This window comes from Microplitis mediator, chromosome 9 (genome assembly GCF_029852145.1).
Source record: "Microplitis mediator isolate UGA2020A chromosome 9, iyMicMedi2.1, whole genome shotgun sequence".
In the NCBI taxonomy this organism is placed as follows: Eukaryota; Metazoa; Arthropoda; class Insecta; order Hymenoptera; family Braconidae; genus Microplitis; species Microplitis mediator.
Genome location: NC_079977.1, coordinates 22,229,291 through 22,252,202, shown reverse-complemented (window position 1 = coordinate 22,252,202; position 22,912 = coordinate 22,229,291). Strand labels below are relative to the sequence as shown.

The 22,912-nt window shown below is 30.9% G+C and overlaps 3 protein-coding genes across 5 annotated transcripts in view; 1 reads left to right on the top strand and 2 right to left on the bottom strand.

Annotated features, from left to right (window-relative positions):
* Positions 1-22,912, top strand: part of LOC130675141 (uncharacterized) — a 42,046-nt gene that overhangs the window by 3,394 nt on the left and 15,740 nt on the right. The window contains exon 1 of one of the 2 annotated variants that reach the window (XM_057480655.1): positions 19,489-19,647. The exons of the other annotated variant lie outside the window; for it this stretch is intronic. The gene's annotated coding sequence lies outside the window, so the exon portion shown is untranslated. Of the gene's footprint in view, positions 1-19,488; positions 19,648-22,912 lie in introns of those variants that run through there. 2 annotated transcript variants of the gene reach the window in all.
* On the bottom strand, positions 1,498-14,111 carry LOC130675142 (odorant receptor 49a-like). The gene is made up of 9 exons (XM_057480658.1): positions 13,968-14,111; positions 12,180-12,299; positions 11,996-12,116; positions 10,256-10,520; positions 6,173-6,304; positions 5,569-5,659; positions 2,098-2,234; positions 1,784-1,916; positions 1,498-1,707 (listed from the first exon to the last, which is right to left on the bottom strand). The coding sequence occupies exons 1-9, from the start codon at positions 14,109-14,111 to the stop codon at positions 1,648-1,650; spliced, it is 1,203 nt and encodes a 400-aa protein (XP_057336641.1). The 3' UTR covers positions 1,498-1,647.
* On the bottom strand, positions 14,354-22,632 carry LOC130675140 (cytochrome P450 6B1-like). 2 transcript variants are annotated; one of them, XM_057480652.1, is made up of 5 exons: positions 22,571-22,632; positions 20,770-21,654; positions 17,970-18,191; positions 17,644-17,895; positions 14,354-14,935 (listed from the first exon to the last, which is right to left on the bottom strand). In XM_057480652.1, exons 2-5 carry the CDS (start codon positions 21,620-21,622, stop codon positions 14,772-14,774), a joined length of 1,491 nt encoding a protein of 496 aa, XP_057336635.1. In that variant the 5' UTR covers positions 21,623-21,654; positions 22,571-22,632; the 3' UTR covers positions 14,354-14,771. The 2 variants fall into 2 exon arrangements, with proteins under 2 accessions (XP_057336635.1, XP_057336636.1); XM_057480653.1 differs by lacking the exon at positions 14,354-14,935 and adding an exon at positions 14,942-15,692.

Genomic DNA, 22,912 nt, shown 5'->3' with positions numbered 1-22,912 from the left:
CTATGTAAGAGACAACTTTGGTCACTAAAAATTTATAAAAATAAAATTTTTTTTTTTAGTTGATACATTTTTGAAATAAAGAAAAACTATAGAATTGTTTTTTTTTTTTTATTAAATAACAATTAGTAATTGAAGTAATCGAGAGTGAATGATTTATTACACCTTAAAAATTTTTTTTCTAGTAATATAAAACCAAAAATAGTTGTCAAGAGAAAGAAATACATTCTTAATGATGAAACAATTTAAAAGAAAAAAAAAAAACGAAAAAAAAATTTTTTTATCATTTTTTGAAGGGGGGCCGCTCTGCCCCACAAAAATAAAAAAAAATTTTTCAGAATTTTGGCAAAATGTCCATAAATTTGTTTGAAATAGGACAAAAGTAAAGTGATCTTATGGTTGAAAGCCACAAAAAATAATAATTGGCTTAGGGGGGCCGCTCTGCCCCACCCTCCCCTACAACATTATTATTGTAAAAAACATAGTGTCTCAACTGTGTAGAAAACTGTAATATCTGAAGGTGAAGCGTAACTTTTGGAGAACTGAATAGTGTTTAGGGATTTTCTTCATACTTTTATGAGGGTGGGAGGTTACAAACCCATAGTGCAATTGCACTTAGTGGGACTGCATATCCCACTCACTTTTACTTTAACAGAGCAGGTACCGTAATCCTTCTACCTTTTTCCCGCTACCTGAAGAATATTTTTTGCGTTGCCCATACAGGAGCTGCCAGAGTTGAACAACGGGCCCCTACTTGGCCCAGCACTGGGGAACCTAACTTTGGCACACCTATATTGGCCCAGGCTTGGGCCAGGACTGGGTAACCTAGCCTTGGCCGTTACAATGGCAAGCCAGACTTGGGCCAAGACTGGGTAACCTAGCCTTGGCCATCCAATGGCAAGCCAGGCTTGGGCCAGGACTGGGTAACCTAGCCTTGGCCGTTACAATGATTACCCGGGCTTGGGCCAAGGTAGGATTACCCAAGTTTGGATATACCCATGGTTTATACAAGTAGATCATATAAATGTACCAGTTCAACGTTAGTAGGTTCGTCCAGTAGCTACCGTTCGGACCCAGTAATCAGAAGGACGGCAGTTCGCGCCCAGAGTCCAGCAGAATTTCCACCGAGTTTTTTTCACATCATTTACCTCCCTTAAATAATTAAAACGTTAATGATCATGAATTCTACTAGGTTAATAATAATAAATTTTTTTTAATTAAATTTATTCGTTTCCTGGAAGCCTGGGCCAGGTCTGGCAACCAAGCATGGGCCAGGTCTGGCAACCAGGCTTGGCCCGAGATTATCATTCCAGACTTCTACCAAAGCTGGGCCAAGACTGGCTTACAAGCCTGGCCCAAGGTTCTACAAAGTTGGGCCAAGTCTGGGCCAAGCTTGGGCCCGTGGTACTTTCCTCTCTGGGTGGCTGGGTTGTAAGGCTCAAAAAGAAATCTAGACAATCATAAGACTTGAAACTCATTAACAAGACCAATTGTTCTCTCGAAATACCTTTATTTACTCTACAGCTAAAAATAGAATATTTAATCCAGCCTAGATTCATTATTTTAATCCGTTATTATTTTTGGATTTAAACCGATTCATTCCGATTAAACTCAATCGGATTCCAAGTATTGATTATAGAAATTAATAAATTATTCTTCCTCTCTCAGAGAATTTATTACTGTAAAATATGACATTGTTGTTTTCATTATCTGTAAAATATAAATTTATTAGTTATTGAATTTCATTGTTATTTATTTATTATCTTATAATATAGTATATAGTTACTGTGCTGAAACACTCCAAGGATACTCGAAAAAGTTTACCCAATGTTACAGAACAGGGTGTTAACAACTTGGCAATCATTGAAATCAATACTTTCTGTGATTTAGCTGAATATTTGTACCAATTACTTTGACATCTTAACAAGCATTAAAATATTTATATATTTATTATCTGACTATATCTGTAGAGTCATATGGGGCAAGTGTGCGGAAACCCATTCATTTCGGACTGGAAATCATGAGTTTGCGTGGTCTTACCCACTGCGCACACTTACCCCGCATTACTCTTAATTTAAAAATAACATAAAATGTAATTACGCGCAAAAGTATAAATAGTTACTACTGTCTATTAATTTTTGGCCATACCAACAGAGGATAAAAACATCTGCTATTTCTGCTAGACCACAAGTTACGTATCTTATTACTTCAAAAAACTCGTCTTTTTTTATTATTGCCTGTTAAAAAAAAATTATATTTATTTCATGGATTATTTAGAATTTGATTTTATATGGTGCAACCTACAACAGTTACCTGTTGATTTATGTGAAGAAGTAATGTTCAAATTTTCAAAGGGATCGGTTCAGTACATTTTGAGTTATGATGTTCACGGACTTTAAAAATAACGTTTTCGGGAAAATCCATTTAAAGTTTTTTATTCGTGAAAATTTGAAATAAACTATCAATCAAAGAATATGAATTTTTATACTTATATTGAGTCATCAGTTTACATCCTTTGAAAGACACACAGCCGGAGAAAGGGATTCGGAAGAACAAAAAAAATTGCAGCTGATTTCTACTAGGGGTATGTAGGGGCAGGTCGGGCAGGTATAAAAATCAGGTATACCGGCCGGTCATTTGAAACGCCGTAACTCCGTTACCCGACTAGAATTTCTTCCTGATTTGCCTGAAGTACCATAAGGACCTTATCAGGTTAATATAAGGTTTGCCTTATTAGGGCAAACCTGACAAGTTCCTTGTCAGGACCTCGTCAGGATATCCCTATTCAAAAAAAAGTTATTTGCTATCGGGTCAACCTGACGAGTTCCTGATCAGGACCTCATCAGGATATCCCTATTCAAAAAAAAAGTTATTTGCCATTGGGTCAACCTGACGAATTCCTGATCAGGACCTCGTCAGGATATCCCTATTCAAAAAAAAGTTATTTGCCATTGGGTCAACCTGACGAATTCCTGATCAGGACCTCGTCAGGATATCCCTATTCAAAAAAAAGTTATTTGCCATTGGGTCAACCTGACGAATTCCTGATCAGGACCTCGTCAGGATATCCCTATTCAAAAAAAAGTTATTTGCCATTGGGTCAACCTGACGAATTCCTGATCAGGACCTCGTCAGGATATCCCTATTCAAAAAAAAGTTATTTGCTATCGGGTCAACCTGACGAGTTCCTGATCAGGACCTCATCAGGATATCCCTATTCAAAAAAAAAGTTATTTGCCATTGGGTCAACCTGACGAATTCCTGATCAGGACCTCGTCAGGATATCCCTATTCAAAAAAAAGTTATTTGCCATTGGGTCAACCTGACGAATTCCTGATCAGGACCTCGTCAGGATATCCCTATTCAAAAAAAAGTTATTTGCTATCGGGTCAACCTGACGAATTCCTGATCAGGACCTCGTCAGGATATCCCTATTCAAAAAAAAGTTATTTGCTATCGGGTCAACCTGACGAGTTCCTGATCAGGGCCTCATCAGGATATCCCTATTCAAAAAAAAGTTATTTGCCATTGGGTCAACCTGACGAATTCCTGATCAGGACCTCGTCAGGATATCCCTATTCAAAAAAAAGTTATTTGCCATTGGGTCAACCTGACGAATTCCTGATCAGGACCTCGTCAGGATATCCCTATTCAAAAAAAAGTTATTTGCTATCGGGTCAACCTGACGAGTTCCTGATCAGGGCCTCATCAGGATATCCCTATTCAAAAAAAAGTTATTTGCCATTGGGTCAACCTGACGAATTCCTGATCAGGACCTCGTCAGGATATCCCTATTCAAAAAAAAGTTATTTGCTATCGGGTCAACCTGACGAGTTCCTGATCAGGGCCTCATCAGGATATCCCTATTCAAAAAAAAGTTATTTGCCATCGGGTCAACCTGACGCGTTCCAGATCAGGACCTTATCTGGACATCCTAATTTAAAAAATAGTTATCCCATCCCTTTAAATATTTCATTTACAGGCTAAAAATTAAAAAAAGTACAAAAGAATATTATATAAAAATCACGTCAATTATTGTAGCACAGATTTTTTACCTCTTCATCAGTTATTCTTTGACATCATAATGAATATTATATTTACACTTTCAAGATCACTTGTGTATGTCAGCCCAGTGGATAGCATCGAGGACTTTGAATCGAAAGGACGCAGGTTCGAGCCCAGCAATTATCGGGATTTTTTCATCAATAAAAAATATGTTTACTCCCTCTAATCAATGCTCTCAATACAATAGATAACGTTCTCGATCGAATTAAAATTCTCTTATTTTTTTTTTGCAATTAAATATTTTTTTAAAAATAATTACTAATAAGGTAATCCTGGTAAGGACCTGACAAGGCAATCCTGATAAGGACGTGATAAGGATATCCTGGTAAGGTCCTGATAAGGCAATCCCGATAAGGGCCTCATGGGTCTTAAGCGTTACATCCATATCAGGATCCTCGTCAGGATACCCTGATCGGGACCTTATTTGAAATAAGGTTAACCCGATAAGGACCTCGTCAGGCCCTTATGAAAAATTCTAGTCGGGTAGTTTTACTCGGATTGATTTAAAATTTGTACACAATATTCTTGACATATTGTTCATTCAGAAAAAAAATTAAAAAAAAAATTTTTTTTAAATAATTTTAAAACCCTACCCCCCCCCCCCCTTAAGAGGTGTATCATTACGACTATTAGTTTTTTGACAGAAATTTCATTTTTTACCCAAATCTCGTAAATCATCTATCTGAAAAATTTGAGCAATGTATATTATTGAAGGAAATTGAATTCTCTACAAAAAATCTCTCTTAGTAAATTGACGTAAATCGAGCCGTTTCGTTGTAACCGAGCCTTAAACATTGATTTGTTTTTAAAATTCTTTGTTTCTATTTTGGATTTTTGTAACTACTAGAAATATTAAAATTTTTTCTAGTCAAGATACATATTCTTGAAGGAAATTTAATGCTCTATAAAAAAGGTCTCCTAACATTTTTTATTAAATTCACTCCTTCGAAAGTTATTCAAGGTTGAAGTTGAGTCAAAAAGACTTCAATAACCTGAATAACTTTCGAAGAAGTGAATTTAGCAAAAAATGTTAAGAGATCTTTTTTGTAGAGCATTAAATTTCCTTCAGGAATATGTATCTTGACTAGAAAAAAATTTTAATATTTCTAGTAGTAACAAAAATCCAAAATAGAAACAAAGAATTTTAAAAACAAATCAATGTTTAAGGCTCGGTTACAACGAAACGGCTCGATTTACGTCAATTGACTAAGAGATATTTTTTGTAGGGAATTCAATTTTCTTTAAGAATACACACTGCTCAAATTTTTCAGATGGATGATTTACGAGTTTTAGGTAAAAAATGAAATTTCTGTCAAAAAACTAATAGTCGTAACGATACACCTCTTAATATCAATATTAAAGGCTTAAACTTGCACCATAATTTTTCTTGGTCATCAGGAATAATATTTTTACAGTATCGAAAAAAATAAAAAAATAGTCGATTTTTTTTGGCCCAATCTAATATAAATCTTAGAATATAGAAAAAAAAATTATTATTTAACATACTTGCAAGCCGGTAATACACAATGTTATTATACTGATAGTCATCGAAAAGCATAAAGTAACAGAATAAATGTCCTGAAATTTTTTGACATATCTAAAAAATAAATATAATTTTTTATGATAAACAAAATTAATATAACAATTATAGTCGTACCGATGAAAGCTTGGGATTTTTTTCCCACCAGTTCTTTCTATTGAAGATACAACGATAATCCAATGTATCCTTATTAATATTAACACATACATTTATACATCCCCAATTACACACATTCCTATCCGCTTACAATATACATTATCTTACATGTAATTTTACTAGTTAGTTATTCTCAATAAACTTTACAGAGCAGACGTGCTAGTTTACGTTAATTACTATCGTTGTTATATTTTACCTTCCTCGTGTCACATACTCCATACGCATTTATTCCACAACCCTTTCAATACTTTCTCCTATCACCATGATATTAGAATAAGCGCTTGCGCCATTTGAATGTGCGCATGTGCAAAGCCACCAAAACCAACATTTAAAGGGTGGGGGAAGAAACCGTGGTGAAAAAAAATCCCAAACTTTCGTCGGGATCACTATACACTGTATTAAATCATATATTACCCGAGCATTTTTTGGTGCATTTGTTCACATGTAACTAAGGAGTCATAAAAAACTTCCTCATTGGCGCGGTAACCTACATTTTTTTTATCCATCGCTGCTTCGATAGTGCTGTCAAGATTTTTAAGTCTGTAACTGTAATTAATATTAATTTACAAATATAATAGGGGAAGGGGGGGCAAAACGGGGTACCCTCAAAATTTTATGAAAAAAAAAAAAATTTTTTTTTCGTCTAATGAGTATAAATCCGATATATTTGCGCACTTTTAGCCCTACGCATGACACATGGGGCAAAATGGACCAGCCGAAAATCCTGAAAAAATGATTCTTTCAAATTTTTATCGTTAAATTAAAAAAAATTTGATATAATTCCGCATTTTTAGCCTTACCCATAACACCTAGGGCAAAATGGACCAGCCGAAAATTTTTAAAAAATGATTCTTTTATATTTTTATCGTCAAATTAAATAAAATATAATACATTAATCCATTTTTCGGCTGATTTGTTATAGCTGGGGCAAATTTAGCCACTAAAAATATTCGAAAATAATATTTTATTGTTTTATTGATAAAATATTTTAAATAATGCAAAATAATCTGCAATCTAAAAAATCAAAAAACACGTTTTTTGGGTTCAAAATAATGACAAATAAGAAACATAGAATTGTTTTTTTTTTTATTAAATATATAACAATTAGTAATTAAGCTAATCGAGGGAAAACGATTTATTACACTTAAAAAAATTTTTCTTGAGTTTATAAAACCAAAAATAGTTGTCAAGAGAAAGAAATACATTCTTAATAATGAAAACAATTTAAAAAAAAAAAAAAAAAAAATATCATTTTTTGGATGGAGGCCTCTCTGCCCCACAAAAATTTTTTTTTTTGCCTTCGTGTCCACCAATGATGTGAAATGTAATTTTTCTTTATGTATATAACATATAAAAGATTCAAGTAATAAAATTTGATCAATTTTCAGAAATTTTTTTTTTCAACTTTTTTTAAGGGTACCCCGTTTTGCCCGCCAAAAATAAAAATTTTATTTTTTAACGGCAGCTAAAAATTTTGTCTATTTACCTCGAATATCACTAAAAACAAAAAGATTTAGCGTATTTTAGTCCTCGAAAACTTAGTATTTCCTTAGGTACCCCCTTCCCCCCTCCCCTATATATATATATATGTAACAAATTGTTTCCCCTCGATTAGCTTAATTACTAATTGTTATATATTTAATAAAAAAAAAACAATTCTATGTTTCTTATTTTTCTTATTTGGTGTCTGAGCCGAAGGCGAGGGTACCAACACACGAGCGTCTTAGACTCGATTGTACTAGATAAATACATTAGTTTTTGTGACAATTATTTGAAATTTACTACATTGAGTGCCTATAAATGGCAGGTTATAAATCCGTGTTAATTTATTTGGTAAGATTGTTTTGAGTATTTGTTGAAAATTAGAGAGAAGTCGGTAAGTGGACGAATTAAAATGATGATAAATTTTGTCACAAGATGGCTCGTTAAGTTACTTCGATATTTTTTGGTCGTTTGCTATCACACATGTAACCAAAAAATATTTTTTGATCCGATGATGACGTCACTATTAGAACGATTAGGTATCTTTTTTACCAGCTGTATCTTATCTAATATTTTTAGCTGCCGGCTATAGGCGCTAAATGTTGTAGATTTCAAGTGTCTGTCACAAAAAATAAAATATTATTTTCGAATATTTTCAGTGGCCAAATTTGCCCCAGCTATAGAAAATCAGCTGAAAAATGGATTAATATATTAAATTGTTTTTAATTTGACGATAAAAAAATGGAAGAATCATTTTTTTAGAATTTTCGGCTGGTCTATTTTGCCCCAGGTGTCATGCGTAGTGCTAAAAATGCGCAAATATATCAGATTTATAGTAATTAGACGAAAAAAAAAAATTTTTTTTTATAAAATTTTGGGGGTACCCCTGAAACGTTAGAAGCATCCTAATATATATATTAGACTGGGCCAAAAAAATTGACTATTTTTTTTTTTCTTAGCTATATCGAAAATATTATTCAGAATGACAAAAAAAAATTTTCATGAAAGTTTGAGCCCTTAATATTAATTTTAAGAGGTCTATCATCACTATTTTTAATTTTTAATCATAATTTGATGTTTTACGTCAGAATTGCTAAAACATTGGAGTGAAAAAAATTTATTTCCACTTATTCTCATGTGAAATTAAATTCCCTACAAAAAAGGTCTGATTGAAAATTTTCGTCAGACAAGCCGTTTCCGATTAATTAAGCTTAATAAATTGATATATTTTTTCGATTTAACATTTTTACTTTTGAATTTTGTAACTGACGAATCAATGAATATCTAATAAAAACCATAACATATTTTTGAAGAAAATTTAATGCTCTACAAAAAAGGTCTCTTAACATTTTTTGCTAAATTCACTCCTTCGAAAGTTATCCAAGGTTGAATTTGAGTCAAAACGATTTCAATAACGTGAATAACTTTCGAAGGAGTGAATTTAGCAAAAAATGTTAAGAGACCTTTTTTGTAGAACATTAAATTTTCTTCGAAAATCTGTCCTGATCTCTTTTAGATATTTATTGATTCGTCAGTTACAAAATTCAAAAGTAAAAATGTTAAATCGAAAAAATATATCAATTTATTAAGCTTAATTAATCGGAAACGGCTTGTCTGACGAAAATTTTCAATCAGACCTTTTTTGTAGGGAATTTAATTTTACATAAGAATAAGTGGAAATGAATTTTTTTTACTTCAATGTTTTAGCAATTCCGACGTAAAACATCAAATTATGAATTAAAATTAAAAATAGCGATGATAGACCTGTTAAAATTAATATTAAGGGCTCAAACTTTCATGAAATTTTTTTTTTGTCATTCTGAATAATATTTTCGATATAGCTATGAAAAAAAAAAATAGTCAATTTTTTTTGGCCCAGTCTAATATATATATTAGACGGATTCAAAAAAATCGACTAATTTTTTTTTTTTTCATTATATCGAAAACATTGTTGGAAATGACGAAAAAAAAATACAGTGAAAGTTTGAGCTCTTAATATTAATATTAACAACTGCCGCATCGCGATTTTCTATTTCCCGTTTAAATAACATGGGAAAATTTATTTTTGAAGCTTTGGAATTTTGTAGCTCTCGGTGGGACCAATACTTTTGAATGTTCAAGACATATTCTTATGGGAAATTTGACGCTCTACAAAAAAGGTCTCTTATAATTTTTCGATATTTTTATTTCTTCAAAAGTAATTCGAAGTTAAAATTAGATTGACGATAAATTTTCACATTTTTTAAATTTTTTGACTCAACCATCAACTTTATCCGAAAATTTTAAAGGACATTTTTTGTAGAGCGTTTTATTTCCTACAACTTATCTCAGAGAAAATTTTCGATATTTCACTTAAGTCGTATGTTATTTGCAATTAACTGAAAATTTTCTTAAATAATCTAAATTTTGTTGCTCAAAATTAATTATATTGAATTTTCAGTTAATTGCGAATAACTTACGACTTATGAGAAATATCGAAAATTTTCTCTGAGATAAGTTGTAGGAAATAAAACGATCTACAAAAAATGTCCTTTAAAATTTTCGGATAAAGTTGATGGTTGAGTCAAAAAATTTAAAAAATGTGAAAATTTATCGTCAATCTAATTTTAACTTCAATTACTTTTGAAGAAATAAAAATATCGAAAAATTATAAGAGACCTTTTTTGTAGAGCGTCAAATTTCCCATAAGAATATGTCTTGAACATTTAAAAGTATTGGTCCCACCGAGAGCTACAAAATTCCAAAGCTTCAAAAATAAATTTTCCCATGTTATTTAAACGGGAATTAAAAGTCTAGTCCGAGATTACGATGTTAACATCGTAAATTTTGGTAGAATTTTTTTTCCGTGTATGTTTTTAAGATGGGGTAAAAATGTCGCCGTATAACATACACGTTATTTCATAGACTTATGTCTCTCAAGCGTTAAAATTAGTTATTGTTTGCAATTAATATACGGATTCGACTAAATCGAATCGAAAATTGATTTTTTAAGTATATAAATAAAATGTTACATACCCTATTACTTCGAACATACCACAAGCATGCTGACAACAATTACAGTACAGTGATCCAGTTGCGATTATTATTATTGTTGGAAATGGACTTATTATACACTGATGAAGTAATATTACCCATGAATATTCAACTGAGTCGAATAGATACTCAGTGTGATATATTATAATTTTTGGCCGTGATTCATTGAGGGGCATAAAAAAGTCCATCATTGACGGCATTAATGGTACGAAAACCAAAAAAAGTATTGCAATCACATAAATCCAAACTAATTAATATAATAAATGATTAAACATTATTGTATTTAGAAAAAAAAAAAATTATCTGAACAATCGAGGTGTTTCTTTTTTCACTTATTTGACTTGAATCAAATGTGAAAAAAAAAAATTAATCCAGAAAAATAGGGATACATGGAGAGAAAATAATGCTAACCTATAACGTTATGGTAATAATTTCTTGGAATAATGGGATATACGCCCATAATTTCTAGGAATAGAATCTATAACTATGCACGGAAAAAAAAAATTATAAGTTATACCAGTTACTATAATATTATAGGAACGATGACCACAACCTTATAGGAACTATTCCGACATTGTATAGGAATTAAACCTACGTAGATAGGAATGGTTACCATAATTTGCATGGGCGCCATTTCTATAATCGATATTGCCAAAAATCCATTACCATATGATATGGAAACTGTACCCCTGGCGGTCCTGATTCACCGTGATATAGGGTGAATTATGGTGATTCACCGTGCATCACCGTGAATTACCGTGAATGTGTGCGTGATATCACGGTGAGCTTTCAAGGTGATTCGGGGTAAAATCACGGTGATTCACGTCTATTCACGGTCAATCACGGTGATGTTCTGTAATCGAACTATGGAGATTTACCGTGATTCACCGTGAATTTTTGTAAAATTCTGCTGCCCCATCGAGGTTTCATAACGTATTGCCTTTTTTTTAATACAATAACAGTGACTTTCGCGGAATCACCGTGATCTACGACATCACGGTGAGATCTCACGTCGATTCACCGCAATATCACGGTGAAATCTCACGGTAAATCACTGTGATGCTACCGTGAATGACCGTGATGCTACCGTGAATCACCGTGATGCTACCTTGAATCACCGTGATCCTACCGTGAATGACTGTGATGCTACCGTGAATGACCGCGATGCTACCGTAAATCACCGTGATGCTACCGTGAATGACCGTGATGCTACCGTGAATCACCGTGATCCTACCGTGAATCACCGTGATGCTACCGTGAATGACCGTGATGCTACCTTGCATCACCGTGATCCTACCGTGAATGACCGTGATGCTACCGTGAATCACCGTGATGCTACCGTGAATGACCGTGATGCTACTTTGAATCACCGTGATCCTACCGTGAATGACCGTGATGCTACCGTGAATCACCGTGATGCTACCGTGAATCACCGTGATGCTACCGTGAATGACCGTGATGTTACCTTGAATCACCGTGATCCTACCGTGAATGACCGTGATGCTACCGTGAATGACCGCGATGCTACCGTGAATCACCGTTATTCACGGTAGCATCACGGTGAGCATTCGCGGTGATTCACCGTAATACACCGTGATTCAGGACCACCAGAGGTTCTCTCAATATATTGGAATAATTACCATAAACTTCTCTCCGTGTATTGCCAGTTGATTATAATCGTAAAAATAAAATAAATCATTATAACTTACATAAATTACTTACTCGAATATGCAAGAACAAATAATCGATTCAATTTTCCCGTATCTCGTAAAATTTGGTGCTCTTCCGCGGTCAATTCTGCAGATAAATTATCAGATTTTATCATATTGAGCAAATCTATAATCTTAAAAAAAAATAAAAATTTTAAAATTTTGTTTATTTTATAAAATTGTTAATATTATTTTACCTTATCCATATTTACAACACAACACATCCACTTAACAGTACACACATAATGTATTCCTATTAATGGAAAACAATCAGCAAACTCTTCCATATCATGCCAAATGTATGTGAATTTAATTACCTTTATTTTTAAAATAAGAAAATATATATTTATACATTAGGGCGGGCCGTTTTAGTTTAGATTTTCCGTTTCCCATTTGAATAACATGAGAAAAAAAAGTTTCAAATTTGGAATTTTATACCTCGGCAATGGCTCATCGTGTAGATAAGTTTAGGACATAATTTTGTAAGGAATTAAATGCTCTACTAACAAAGACTTATTATATTTTGATAATTCCATCTGTTCAAAAGTTATTGGAGCTTGAACTCAAATTTATAATAAATTCCGAAATTTATTTACTTATCCGGTGAAATTATCAGACTTATCACAAAATTTCATGATATCTTTTTTGTAGACCATTTCATTCTCTACAAATTATCTCTGATAAAGTTTTTTCAAAATTCGCAAACTTCCTAGTTATATTAATTTTAAGTGTTTTGATCGAGCAGTGACATTCGACGCAGATTCTTAACCACTGACGTACAAACAAAAACTCTCATCAATTAGATCAACAATTTGAATTTTATTAGAAAAAAAAAAAGAAAACAATTTTTTGCGATTCTTTCGACAACGGCTTCTTATGAACTAATAAACTGATTTCGATGGTTGAGTTGGCATTCGACACGGCTCATAACCCTAGCAGACCTGAGTTACCGTAAATTCACGGTATTTTTACCGTAAATCTACCGTAGAATACTGTAAAATTCGAGTAGATTTACCGTAAATTACGGTAAATCCACCGTAATTTACGGTAAATCAGTACTTTACGGTGGATTACCGTAAATTACGGCGGGTATACCGTCAATTTACCGTCGAATACGATAAATCTACCGAAAAAAATTCGGGTGGATTACCGAATTACCGTAATTTACGGTGGATTACCGTATTTCCGTATTTTACGGTAAATCCACCGTAAATTACGGAAAATCCACCGTAAATTACGGTAAACCCACCGTAAATTGCGGTAAATCCACCGTAATTTACGGTAAATCGGTACTTTACGGTGGATTACCGTAAATTACGGCGGGTATACCGTCAATTTACCGTCGAATACGATAAATCTCCCGTAAAAAAATTCGGGTGGATTACCGAATTACCGTAATTTACGGTGGATTACCGTATTTTACGGTAAATCCACCGTAAATTACGGTAAAACCACCGTAAATTACGGTAAAACCACAGTAAATTACGGTAAATCCACCGTAATTTACGGTAAATCGGTATTTTACGGTGGATTACCGTAATTTACGGTGGGTTTACCGTAATTTGGGTCCGTTAGGGAAAGTTTTAGAGCTGATTAGATTTTAGTTTAATTTCTAATAAAAATAGGTGTTGACCTTCACGATACATTGATTTGCTGATGAATTATAAAATTCCAAATTAAAATAAAATTTTCCCATGTTGTTTAGACGGAAAATGGAAAATTACGATTAGCGACCTCATGATATTGACATTAAGGGCGCCAATTTTTTTGTTATCTTCCACCAAAATTTTGAGATTATTTCTAAAAAAAACAACCGAAAAACAGTCTACCCTGCGGGCGAGCTCAACAACAGCGGGCATTTTTTAATTTAGCCGACGGTCAACTGTTTTTAAGATTTTTAACAAAATCGGGTTTTTCAGCAGTCTAATATATATTTAACAAAAAAAAAATGATTGTTTTTTTTTATTGCTAAATTTATATTTTACCTCTGGCAAAGTAATGCTTTGGACAGATAGAATAACAAAGAACCCTATCACCTTCTGTAAATTTGATTTTTGAAAAGGCCAAACACCTAAAGCACACAATTGAAAACGTAAAAAACGCCAGTCTTTATTGTCCCAGAAATCCATGTTTAGATCTTTCCAACGGTTTACAAACGACTGATCATTTTATAAAACCATAAACAAGAGCTTACGTTGTGAATAGTAACTTTTGAGAATGGTATAATTAAAAAATTAAATATTCAAAAGTTTTAAGATTTAACAGACTTTATTTAAAGTTTTAAAGTCAATTAATATTTAATCCTTCTGAAATAGCTTTTGCTGACGTGTGTCACGCAATAATAAATAATCAATCTATAGTTACGGTTGTCATAGCACTTGACTTGACGTTCAGTTTGGCAAGAACCCTCTTCAGGTGCAAATCATATCAAGTAAATTAAGTATATAAATATATAGGGGGCGAACAGGAGTCAAATAAGGTTTATTTTTTTTTTTTAACAACATATTGAATATAAATTATTTTGAACAACAAAAATATTAATTTTATTCGAAAGTAAAACTTTTTATATGCTACTGTCAAATCAATACACAAAATATATTAAAAATAATGTCGACCATCACAAAATAATTCTTGGAAAATTTTTACTTTTAACATATGCGTATGTTACTTTTTTTTAACACTCACAACATGTTAAAATAACACATAAATAAGTGTAAAACGTTCGTTTTACACACGATATGTGTTGATTTTGACGGATCCTTTTTTACTGTGTATTATTATTTACTGTATTATAACTTTGTTACTTTTAGGCGTATTCCGTTTAATGGACCCAGCAGGAACAATTTTTCATCAATTGTGTAATTTACGTCTGTTTCATTGCAAACATCAACTTTGAAGCGCTGGATAAGTTTTATCAGAGCTACCTTAACTTCCATCTTTGCGAAACGTAGGCCTGTTTTTGAAATAATAAAATTATTTAACTATTTTAGATTTTTTAAACCACAGGGTCATTCTATGTCAAATCGACCAATAGTTGGAATCGACCCCTTTCAATTTGGACGAATTTTGGTCAGAAGTTTTCTCTCATCATATAACAAAGTTCTGCCAAGGGAAAAAAAATAAAAAAATTTTTTTCAAAAGTTATGCAATTTTGAAAATTTCACTAATTTTCCTGTTTCTTAAACTTATTCTTCAAAGATCTCGAAAACTATTACAATTACTCTAATGATCTGTGCTAGGTTTTAACGAGGATACTTAAAGGTACCAAAAAAAAGTTTTTTGAAAAAATTTTTCAAAAATTCGCTTTTTGGGAAAATTTTGAAATTTCCAAAATTGCAAAAGTCGATGACCGCCATCAAATTTTTCGCTCAAATTTTTTTCTAGAGTACCTCTAATTGATTTCAAAAGATCCTGAAATTTTTGAGTAGGGGTTTTTTTTTGTTCAAAAGATAAATTTTTGAATTTTAGGAAAAAAAAATTTTTCTTTCTTTGGCATTGACTGAATGAAACAATGATGAATTCACTTGTAATTTTTAATTTTAAGGCTCAAAAATTTATTTTAATGCAATAGAGTCAATAAATAACTTATTAGTGTGATATTTTTGTTTTTCAGCTACATTTTGATTTTAAATTGGATATAATTGTGTTAGAATGATCGTTTTTTCTTAGCCCCTTGCTGTGGTGTTGATTTCGCACTTCTTTTTCTCAATCTGAAAGTAAATAGTATTATTCCAACTATTGGTCGATTTGACATGGAATGACCCCACATGTGAAATAATAGTCACAAAAAACTATATATTATCGTATATTAATCATATATATACACTAGAGTGCTTTTTTTTTTGCGACTATTTTTTTTTTTCGCTCCTATCCCGAAATTTTGTTGGAAATACCCCAAAAAAAATTCCCTGAGAGTTTGAGCCCTTAATATTAATATCAAGTACTCAACCACAGCGTGGGAATGTTATGATATCATCTTGCCCAAAGTCGGGATTTTCTCGAAATTCAATGCTCTACAAAAGTGCCCATTATCGCGAAGTCGTAACTCATATGGGTGGGGTAGTACGGACCGCTAAACTGAATTTTTTCATAGGATTCTTGTTTTTTCTCTCAACAAAAATACCTATAAAAAAAATGTAAATGACAATTTTATAGGAAATTCAATTTTCTACAAAAAAGGTCATTGGCACTGGATCACTCAGATTGATATTTTCTGAGATATTAGTCAAATAAAAAATAAATATTTTCTAAGATTTGATTCGACATTTTATGGGAATTCAATGCTATGTAAACTTCAATAATTAATATCTCAAAAAATATCAATCTTAGTGATTTGGTGTTTCAAACCTTTTTTGTAGGAAATTAAATTTCCTATAAAATTGTCATTCATATTTTTTCTGTAGGTCTTGTTGTTTATGAGATAGAGAGAGAAAAAATAAGAATTCTATGAAAAAATTCAGTTTAGCGGCCCGTACTACCCCGCCCGTATGAATTACGACTTTGCAACAATGGACACTTTTGTAGAGCATTAAATTCTGAGAAAATCCCGACTTTGGGCGAGATAATATCATAAAATGCCGCGGAGTTATACACGGAAAAAAAATTCTCGTTAAATTTACAATGCTAACATCGTAATTTTTCCTATTAATTATTGTATTGGTGGACTAGACTTTTCACATCGTAATTTTTACGATGTAGGGTTGGAAATTTCATTTAAGAAATAATACTTCAGACAAACAATACGAAGTCTTAAGCTCTTTAATATAAATTACGATGTAACATCGTAAAATTTGAAGAGAAATTTTAAATAAAAGATTAAAATAATAATCGTTCGGCAGTTGGATTCGAACCCGAGTCCTTTCGAGTGCGAAGTGTCCGACGCCTTGGACCACTCGGCCACTGAAGGGCCTACACTATATGTTGTTTTTAAGATCCATATAAACGACTTGCGGAGGACCCAGTTACTATTTAAAAAGTACGATGTAACATCGTACTTTTTATAGCTTCCATCGTATTATAACAGAGGCAGCACTGTAATATTTATTTTGTTAAAAAGTAAATAGAAATATTAAATGTACGATCAAATATAGTTTTTAAAGTGTAATTTTTATTTATTTTTTTTTACGATGTTAAATTGTAATTTTTGCAGTAATTTTTAATCCTAAAAGTCTTTGTTAAAATTACGATGTTAAATAGTAAAAAATATGACCCACATAATAAATTTTGAAATAAAACATTTAAAAATTGACATTAATAAAAGTCTAGTCCGAGATTACGATGTTAACATCGTAAATTTTGGTAGAATTTTTTTTCCGTGTAGAAGTTTAAAAAAAATAAATCAAAGTTCCCGTGTATTTTAAATGGGAAATCTTTGAAATCAAATAGAAAGTACTCAGGATTGAAATTAAGAGCTAGAACTTGGCAGAAATTTTTGAGTTCAACATAAAGAACAATATTTTGCTCGGTGAACAACGAAAAACAAACTTTCGCCGGAAACGAAGCACTCTAGTATACATATATGACCCATATGAATAATATGTGTGGCAGATACACGTATGATCACGTATGAAGTATATATTATGATCAGGGATATATATATGTATGTGTGTAAATATTATTTAGCAGATAATATACTTTATTACTAAAAAATAATATTCCTACCGAGACAATTTCGCGGGCCGGCACCGAATGGCAAATAAGACATTTGAGGACGATTGTTTATTTCCTCTGTTTTAAAACGTTCAGGATCAAATACATCGGGATTTGGGTAGTATTCGGAATTGCGGTGGATGCCAGCAATAGGAATCCAAATTATTGTACCTTTGGGAATTGTTAAATTTGTACCGTAAAATTTATATGATTTTGTTGATCTTCTCAGTGTAAAATTTACTGGTGGATATTTTCTCAAAGTTTCTAGAATAAAAAATAAATGTACAAATTCTTATTTATTTATTTATTTATTTATTTATTCATTTACTTATACTCACCACAAACAACTTTATCAAGATATTCCATGGTTTCAATTCCATCATATGTAATATTGCCATCACGAGAAATTAATTCACAATTAATTTCATCTCTTAATTTATCTTGTATTTCAGAATTTAACGCCAATTCAAAAAGACAATTACTTATTGTCGATGCTGAAGTTTCATAACCAGCAACGAAAAAAATAAACAATTGAGCTGCTAAAACTGAATCTGTTATTGCTAAAAAAATAAAAAATTTGGAAAATCCAAAAGTGCACGACTCGTAATGCTCATATATTATGAAATAATAAACAACAATAAAAAAAATGGCGGGAAGTGCGAATAAATTTAAAATATATACAATTCTCTTTCATTAAAACTTGTCTTGTTTTTTATTATGTTATTATTTTTTTATAATTATAAAAGAACTTATTCAAAATATTTCGATTAATAACAAAAAAAAAATAAACGTAAATAAAAACAAAAATAAAAAAAAATTGAATTGAAAAAAAATTCAGGCCTACCAATTAGCAAAAAAAACAGCTGTTCTAGGACGGTAATGCACAAGCGCCCCTAGCGGAATAAATGTCCGTATAATGTATAGATATATCACCATCCATGTTAGTTTTACATAGATATATAGATATATAGTTATACAGCCTTTTTTATTCTTTCATTAATTGTAATTAAACGACACTGAGTTACCTAGCCATTTGCAATTGGAGACCTACAATTATTTCAAAGAATTTTTTTAAAAAAAATTTGATTCAATTACTGCATTTTTTCGCAAGTTATCGTGTATACGGGTTTCATACTTAACGGACAGGAAATTTTTTAAAACTATTTTTGATGTTTTTTCCGTTTTTATTCAACTAAATAAATTTTTGAAAAGTATGGAATTAATCTCCATTAAATTTTCTTCAAAATAGTATGCAAACCATCTTAATTCCGTAAACTAACAAGGGTATAATAATTGATTAGTTACCGAAGTGAGGCGAAAAAAAATTTTTCGATCGTAAAGCACGAACGAGTCGTGCAATATATTTCTATCATACCTCAAAAAAAGTTTGGAAAATCCAAAAGTGCACACCTCGAACGCTCATGTTACAATGAAATATATAAATTATTAATTTTCTTTTCATTTACAAAATTTTTTAATAAATATCTACACGGAAAGAACGAGATTGGACTGGGTACAATGTCGGATTGTACTGAGTCCCATCTGGTGTGAAAAAAATTTACACATTGAACCTGCTACCATCTACATTGTAGTGGCTACAATGTACATTTAACTCAGTCCAATCTGAGATTGTACTCAGTTCCATCCAAGATGGGGCTGCGTAACATGGGACTGAGTCGAATCGCGCGTGGTGGTGGCTACGATCTTACATTGTAGTCAGTCCAATCTATAGGATGGTAACCAGTCCTATGTTACCGATGGGACCTATTTAAATCTAACATTTATTCAGTTACCATGCTACATTTAACTGACTACAATGTAAGATGGGACTCAGTACCATATCACATTTATAAATTTAATGCCGTTAAAGGTTACTTTATTTGAATTTACATAATTTTATTTTTCAGTGCAGTACAAGTGTTCATGTTCATTTGCATATTTTCATCTTTTTTAATTTATATGTGTTTATTATTAGAGTAAATTATTTTCAATTTTTATTCTTTTAATTTTTAAAAGGTAAGTTGCTAAAAGTATCGAATTTTAAACAATTTAATAACGTTTTACATTATCTCAAACACTTTGTCTTCAAACTAACCATTCTTTTTTTTTATTTATTTAATTTATTTTGTATGACCCTTAAAATAATTAATGATACTGAAGTTAGCCGACGTCTAATAATTTTTGGATTTTTTTTTTGATATATTATATATATTTTATGAATTTAATATATCAAATTAATATATTAAATTCATAAAAATTCAAACTATACTTAGTAAATAAAAATTGAGAAAGTTTTAAACTTTTATTGTGCATAACCTTTTTTAATATTTAAAATATGCTTAATTATTTACGATCCTGAATTTAGCAGACAATTAAAAATTTTTTGATTTTTTTTTAACAATTAAATTTGAATAAAAAAAAAAAAAACTAAAATTATGCACATGTAGAAAATTTAAAAGACTATAAGTGCAATTTTTGGAAATATTTTTTCTTTCATAATTTCTCGCTTAAAAAAAAATCCAAAAATTTTATGATTTTATCCGGTATTACGTATAATCATATATGATCATATCTAATCAGATTTGAATTCATGTACAATTATGTGATCATATATATGGTATTGTCTGACATCATATGTTACTATGAAAAATCACATCTGATATTAACTATAGCCATATCTGATACTATATATAACCATATATGATCAATGATCATATATGATCATACATAATCACATATGATCATATCTAATCAGGTTTAAATTCATATATGATTATATATGATTATGTGTGGTTTTATCTGACACCATACGCAATCACGAAAAATCATATCTGACACCAGATATGTGACCATCTATGATCATATCTGATATTATATATATAATCATATATGATCAATGATCATATCTAATTAGGTTTGAATTCGTACATATATTATTATATATGATTCTTTATGGTTTTATCTGACATAATGTTACCATATCAAATCATATCTGATACTAGATATGTGATTATATATGATCATACATATTATATCTGATATTATATATGATCACATACGATCTCACTTGATATTATGTTTTATCATATATTCATAGCTTCTCAGGAATTAGTAGTTTTAATAAAAAAAAAAATTCACCTGTATCATAAAAATCTTGAGAATTTTCTTTCAATGCCATCAATAAATCAATAAAATCATTACGATTTTCATTAAATTTCTTCCGATACTCAATATTATCACGTGTGAGTGTGATAAAAAATTTCTGAAGCTCCCAGTCTGTAAACCACCCGCCAATAAATTTGTACAAAAATGGCGCGTATGATTTAAGTCTCAATCTTATGAAATTTTTAAGAGTTGGGTTGAAAAATCTGCGGCCCATTTTATAAAAAAGGTTGTCGTCATCGAGGAGTGCGTCGATTTTAAGACCGAATGCGCAGACCCCAATCACATCGATTGCGTATCTCTCCATTACAGCTCTCATGTCAACAACATGGCCGTCAACTGACATGAGATTTTTAATGAGAGGATCAGTACAGCCAATCAAAAGGTTGAACATTTTTTTCAATTTCATTGACGAAAATACCGGTGTTAATTGACGTCGCAATGAACGCCATCTATCTTCATCAACTAAACCGACATTTGCTGACAATGGCTCATGTTTGTCGTGATATCCTAACCCTCGATCGACGAAACTAGAAAAATCTTTTATCATGACGTCTCGAATCAGTTCTAAGTCACGTAAGATCAGAACTTTTTTAGTTCCCGCGTAAACACCGACCATACGCTCGTCGGGATACTGATCGTATATTTTTTTAGTGTAATTTCCTATTGATAATTTACCGATAAAAATTTGCATTATCGTACCGATAAAAGGAAATGGCTTTGGTCCATTTATTTTATTTAATTTCCAATAACTGTAATTTTTTATATAAAAATATAATAACAATATTGTTATTATCACTATTAACATTACGATTGCAGAAAAATCCATGATAATTGTCCGAATAAAATTTGTAATTTTATCTAAAAAAAAAATAGATTATGTACTATATTTTTTTCTAAATTATGAAAATTATATGAAAAATTTTTTAAATTCGAAAACTTAAATTATTAGAAATTTGTTTATTTTTCAAATAAGTCTAGAATAATATTACGTTTTTTTTTTTAATTTGGTTTTTAGAGGTGTGCGAATAATTCGAACTTACGAATTATTCGTTCCGAATCGAATATTAATATTCGATTCAAAATTCGAATCGAATAATTCGAAAAAATCCGAATAATTCGAAAAAAATCTAATAATTCGAAAATTTTCGAATTATTCAAAATTTTACGAATTATTCGGATTTTTTCGAATTATTCGGGAACTTTCGATTTATTCGAAAATTCGAATTATTCAATTCGAATGTCGAATCGAATATTAATATTCGATTCGATTCGATTCGAACGATATTCGCACACCCCTATTGGTTTTGTCTCGAATGTTTCCAATTTTAAAAAATATTAATTATTACGTTAAATATATATAAATAAATATATATTAGGGATGTGCGAATATTACTATTTGATTCAAAATTCGAATAGAATAATTCGAATTTTCGAATGATTAAAAAAATTCAATTTTTTTTTCGAACTATTTGAAATTCCTAAGTATACGAATTATTCGAAACTGAGGAGTATTCGAATTGTTCGACGATCCGACGTTTTCAAATTATTCGAAACTGGGAAATATTTGAATTATTTGAAAATTCAAATTTTCGAATAATTCTAGAATCCAAAATATTCGAATTATTCTTCCAGAATTTCGAATCAAATTTTACTATTCAATTCAACCTAAATATTTACCAAGCTCGAATTGTTTATACACCCCTAATATATATATATATATATATATATATATATATATATGTATATAAATATATATAATACATCTAATAATTACCTGAACAAATGCCTATAAAATGTTTTACTCTGAACACTTCAGAAGTCAAATGTGTAGTAATCTCTTTTTACGAAATCGATTGATAAGTTTTAAATATAAAATAAAATAATATATCGGAAGTGGTTGAAACAAAAAAATTTTTATTAGGTCTTAAATAAAAGAATTTAATTATGATAAAAATAAAAGCATTACAAATTGTGTATTGACGCATTACGTATATTAAATTTATAAAAGGTATCTTTTTTAGTCCCGACCTGAATAATAAAACAAGTCAAGGATCTCGGAGCATAAAAGTATATTATAGATATTAAATAAAATTACTAGTATCAAAGTATTACTTTG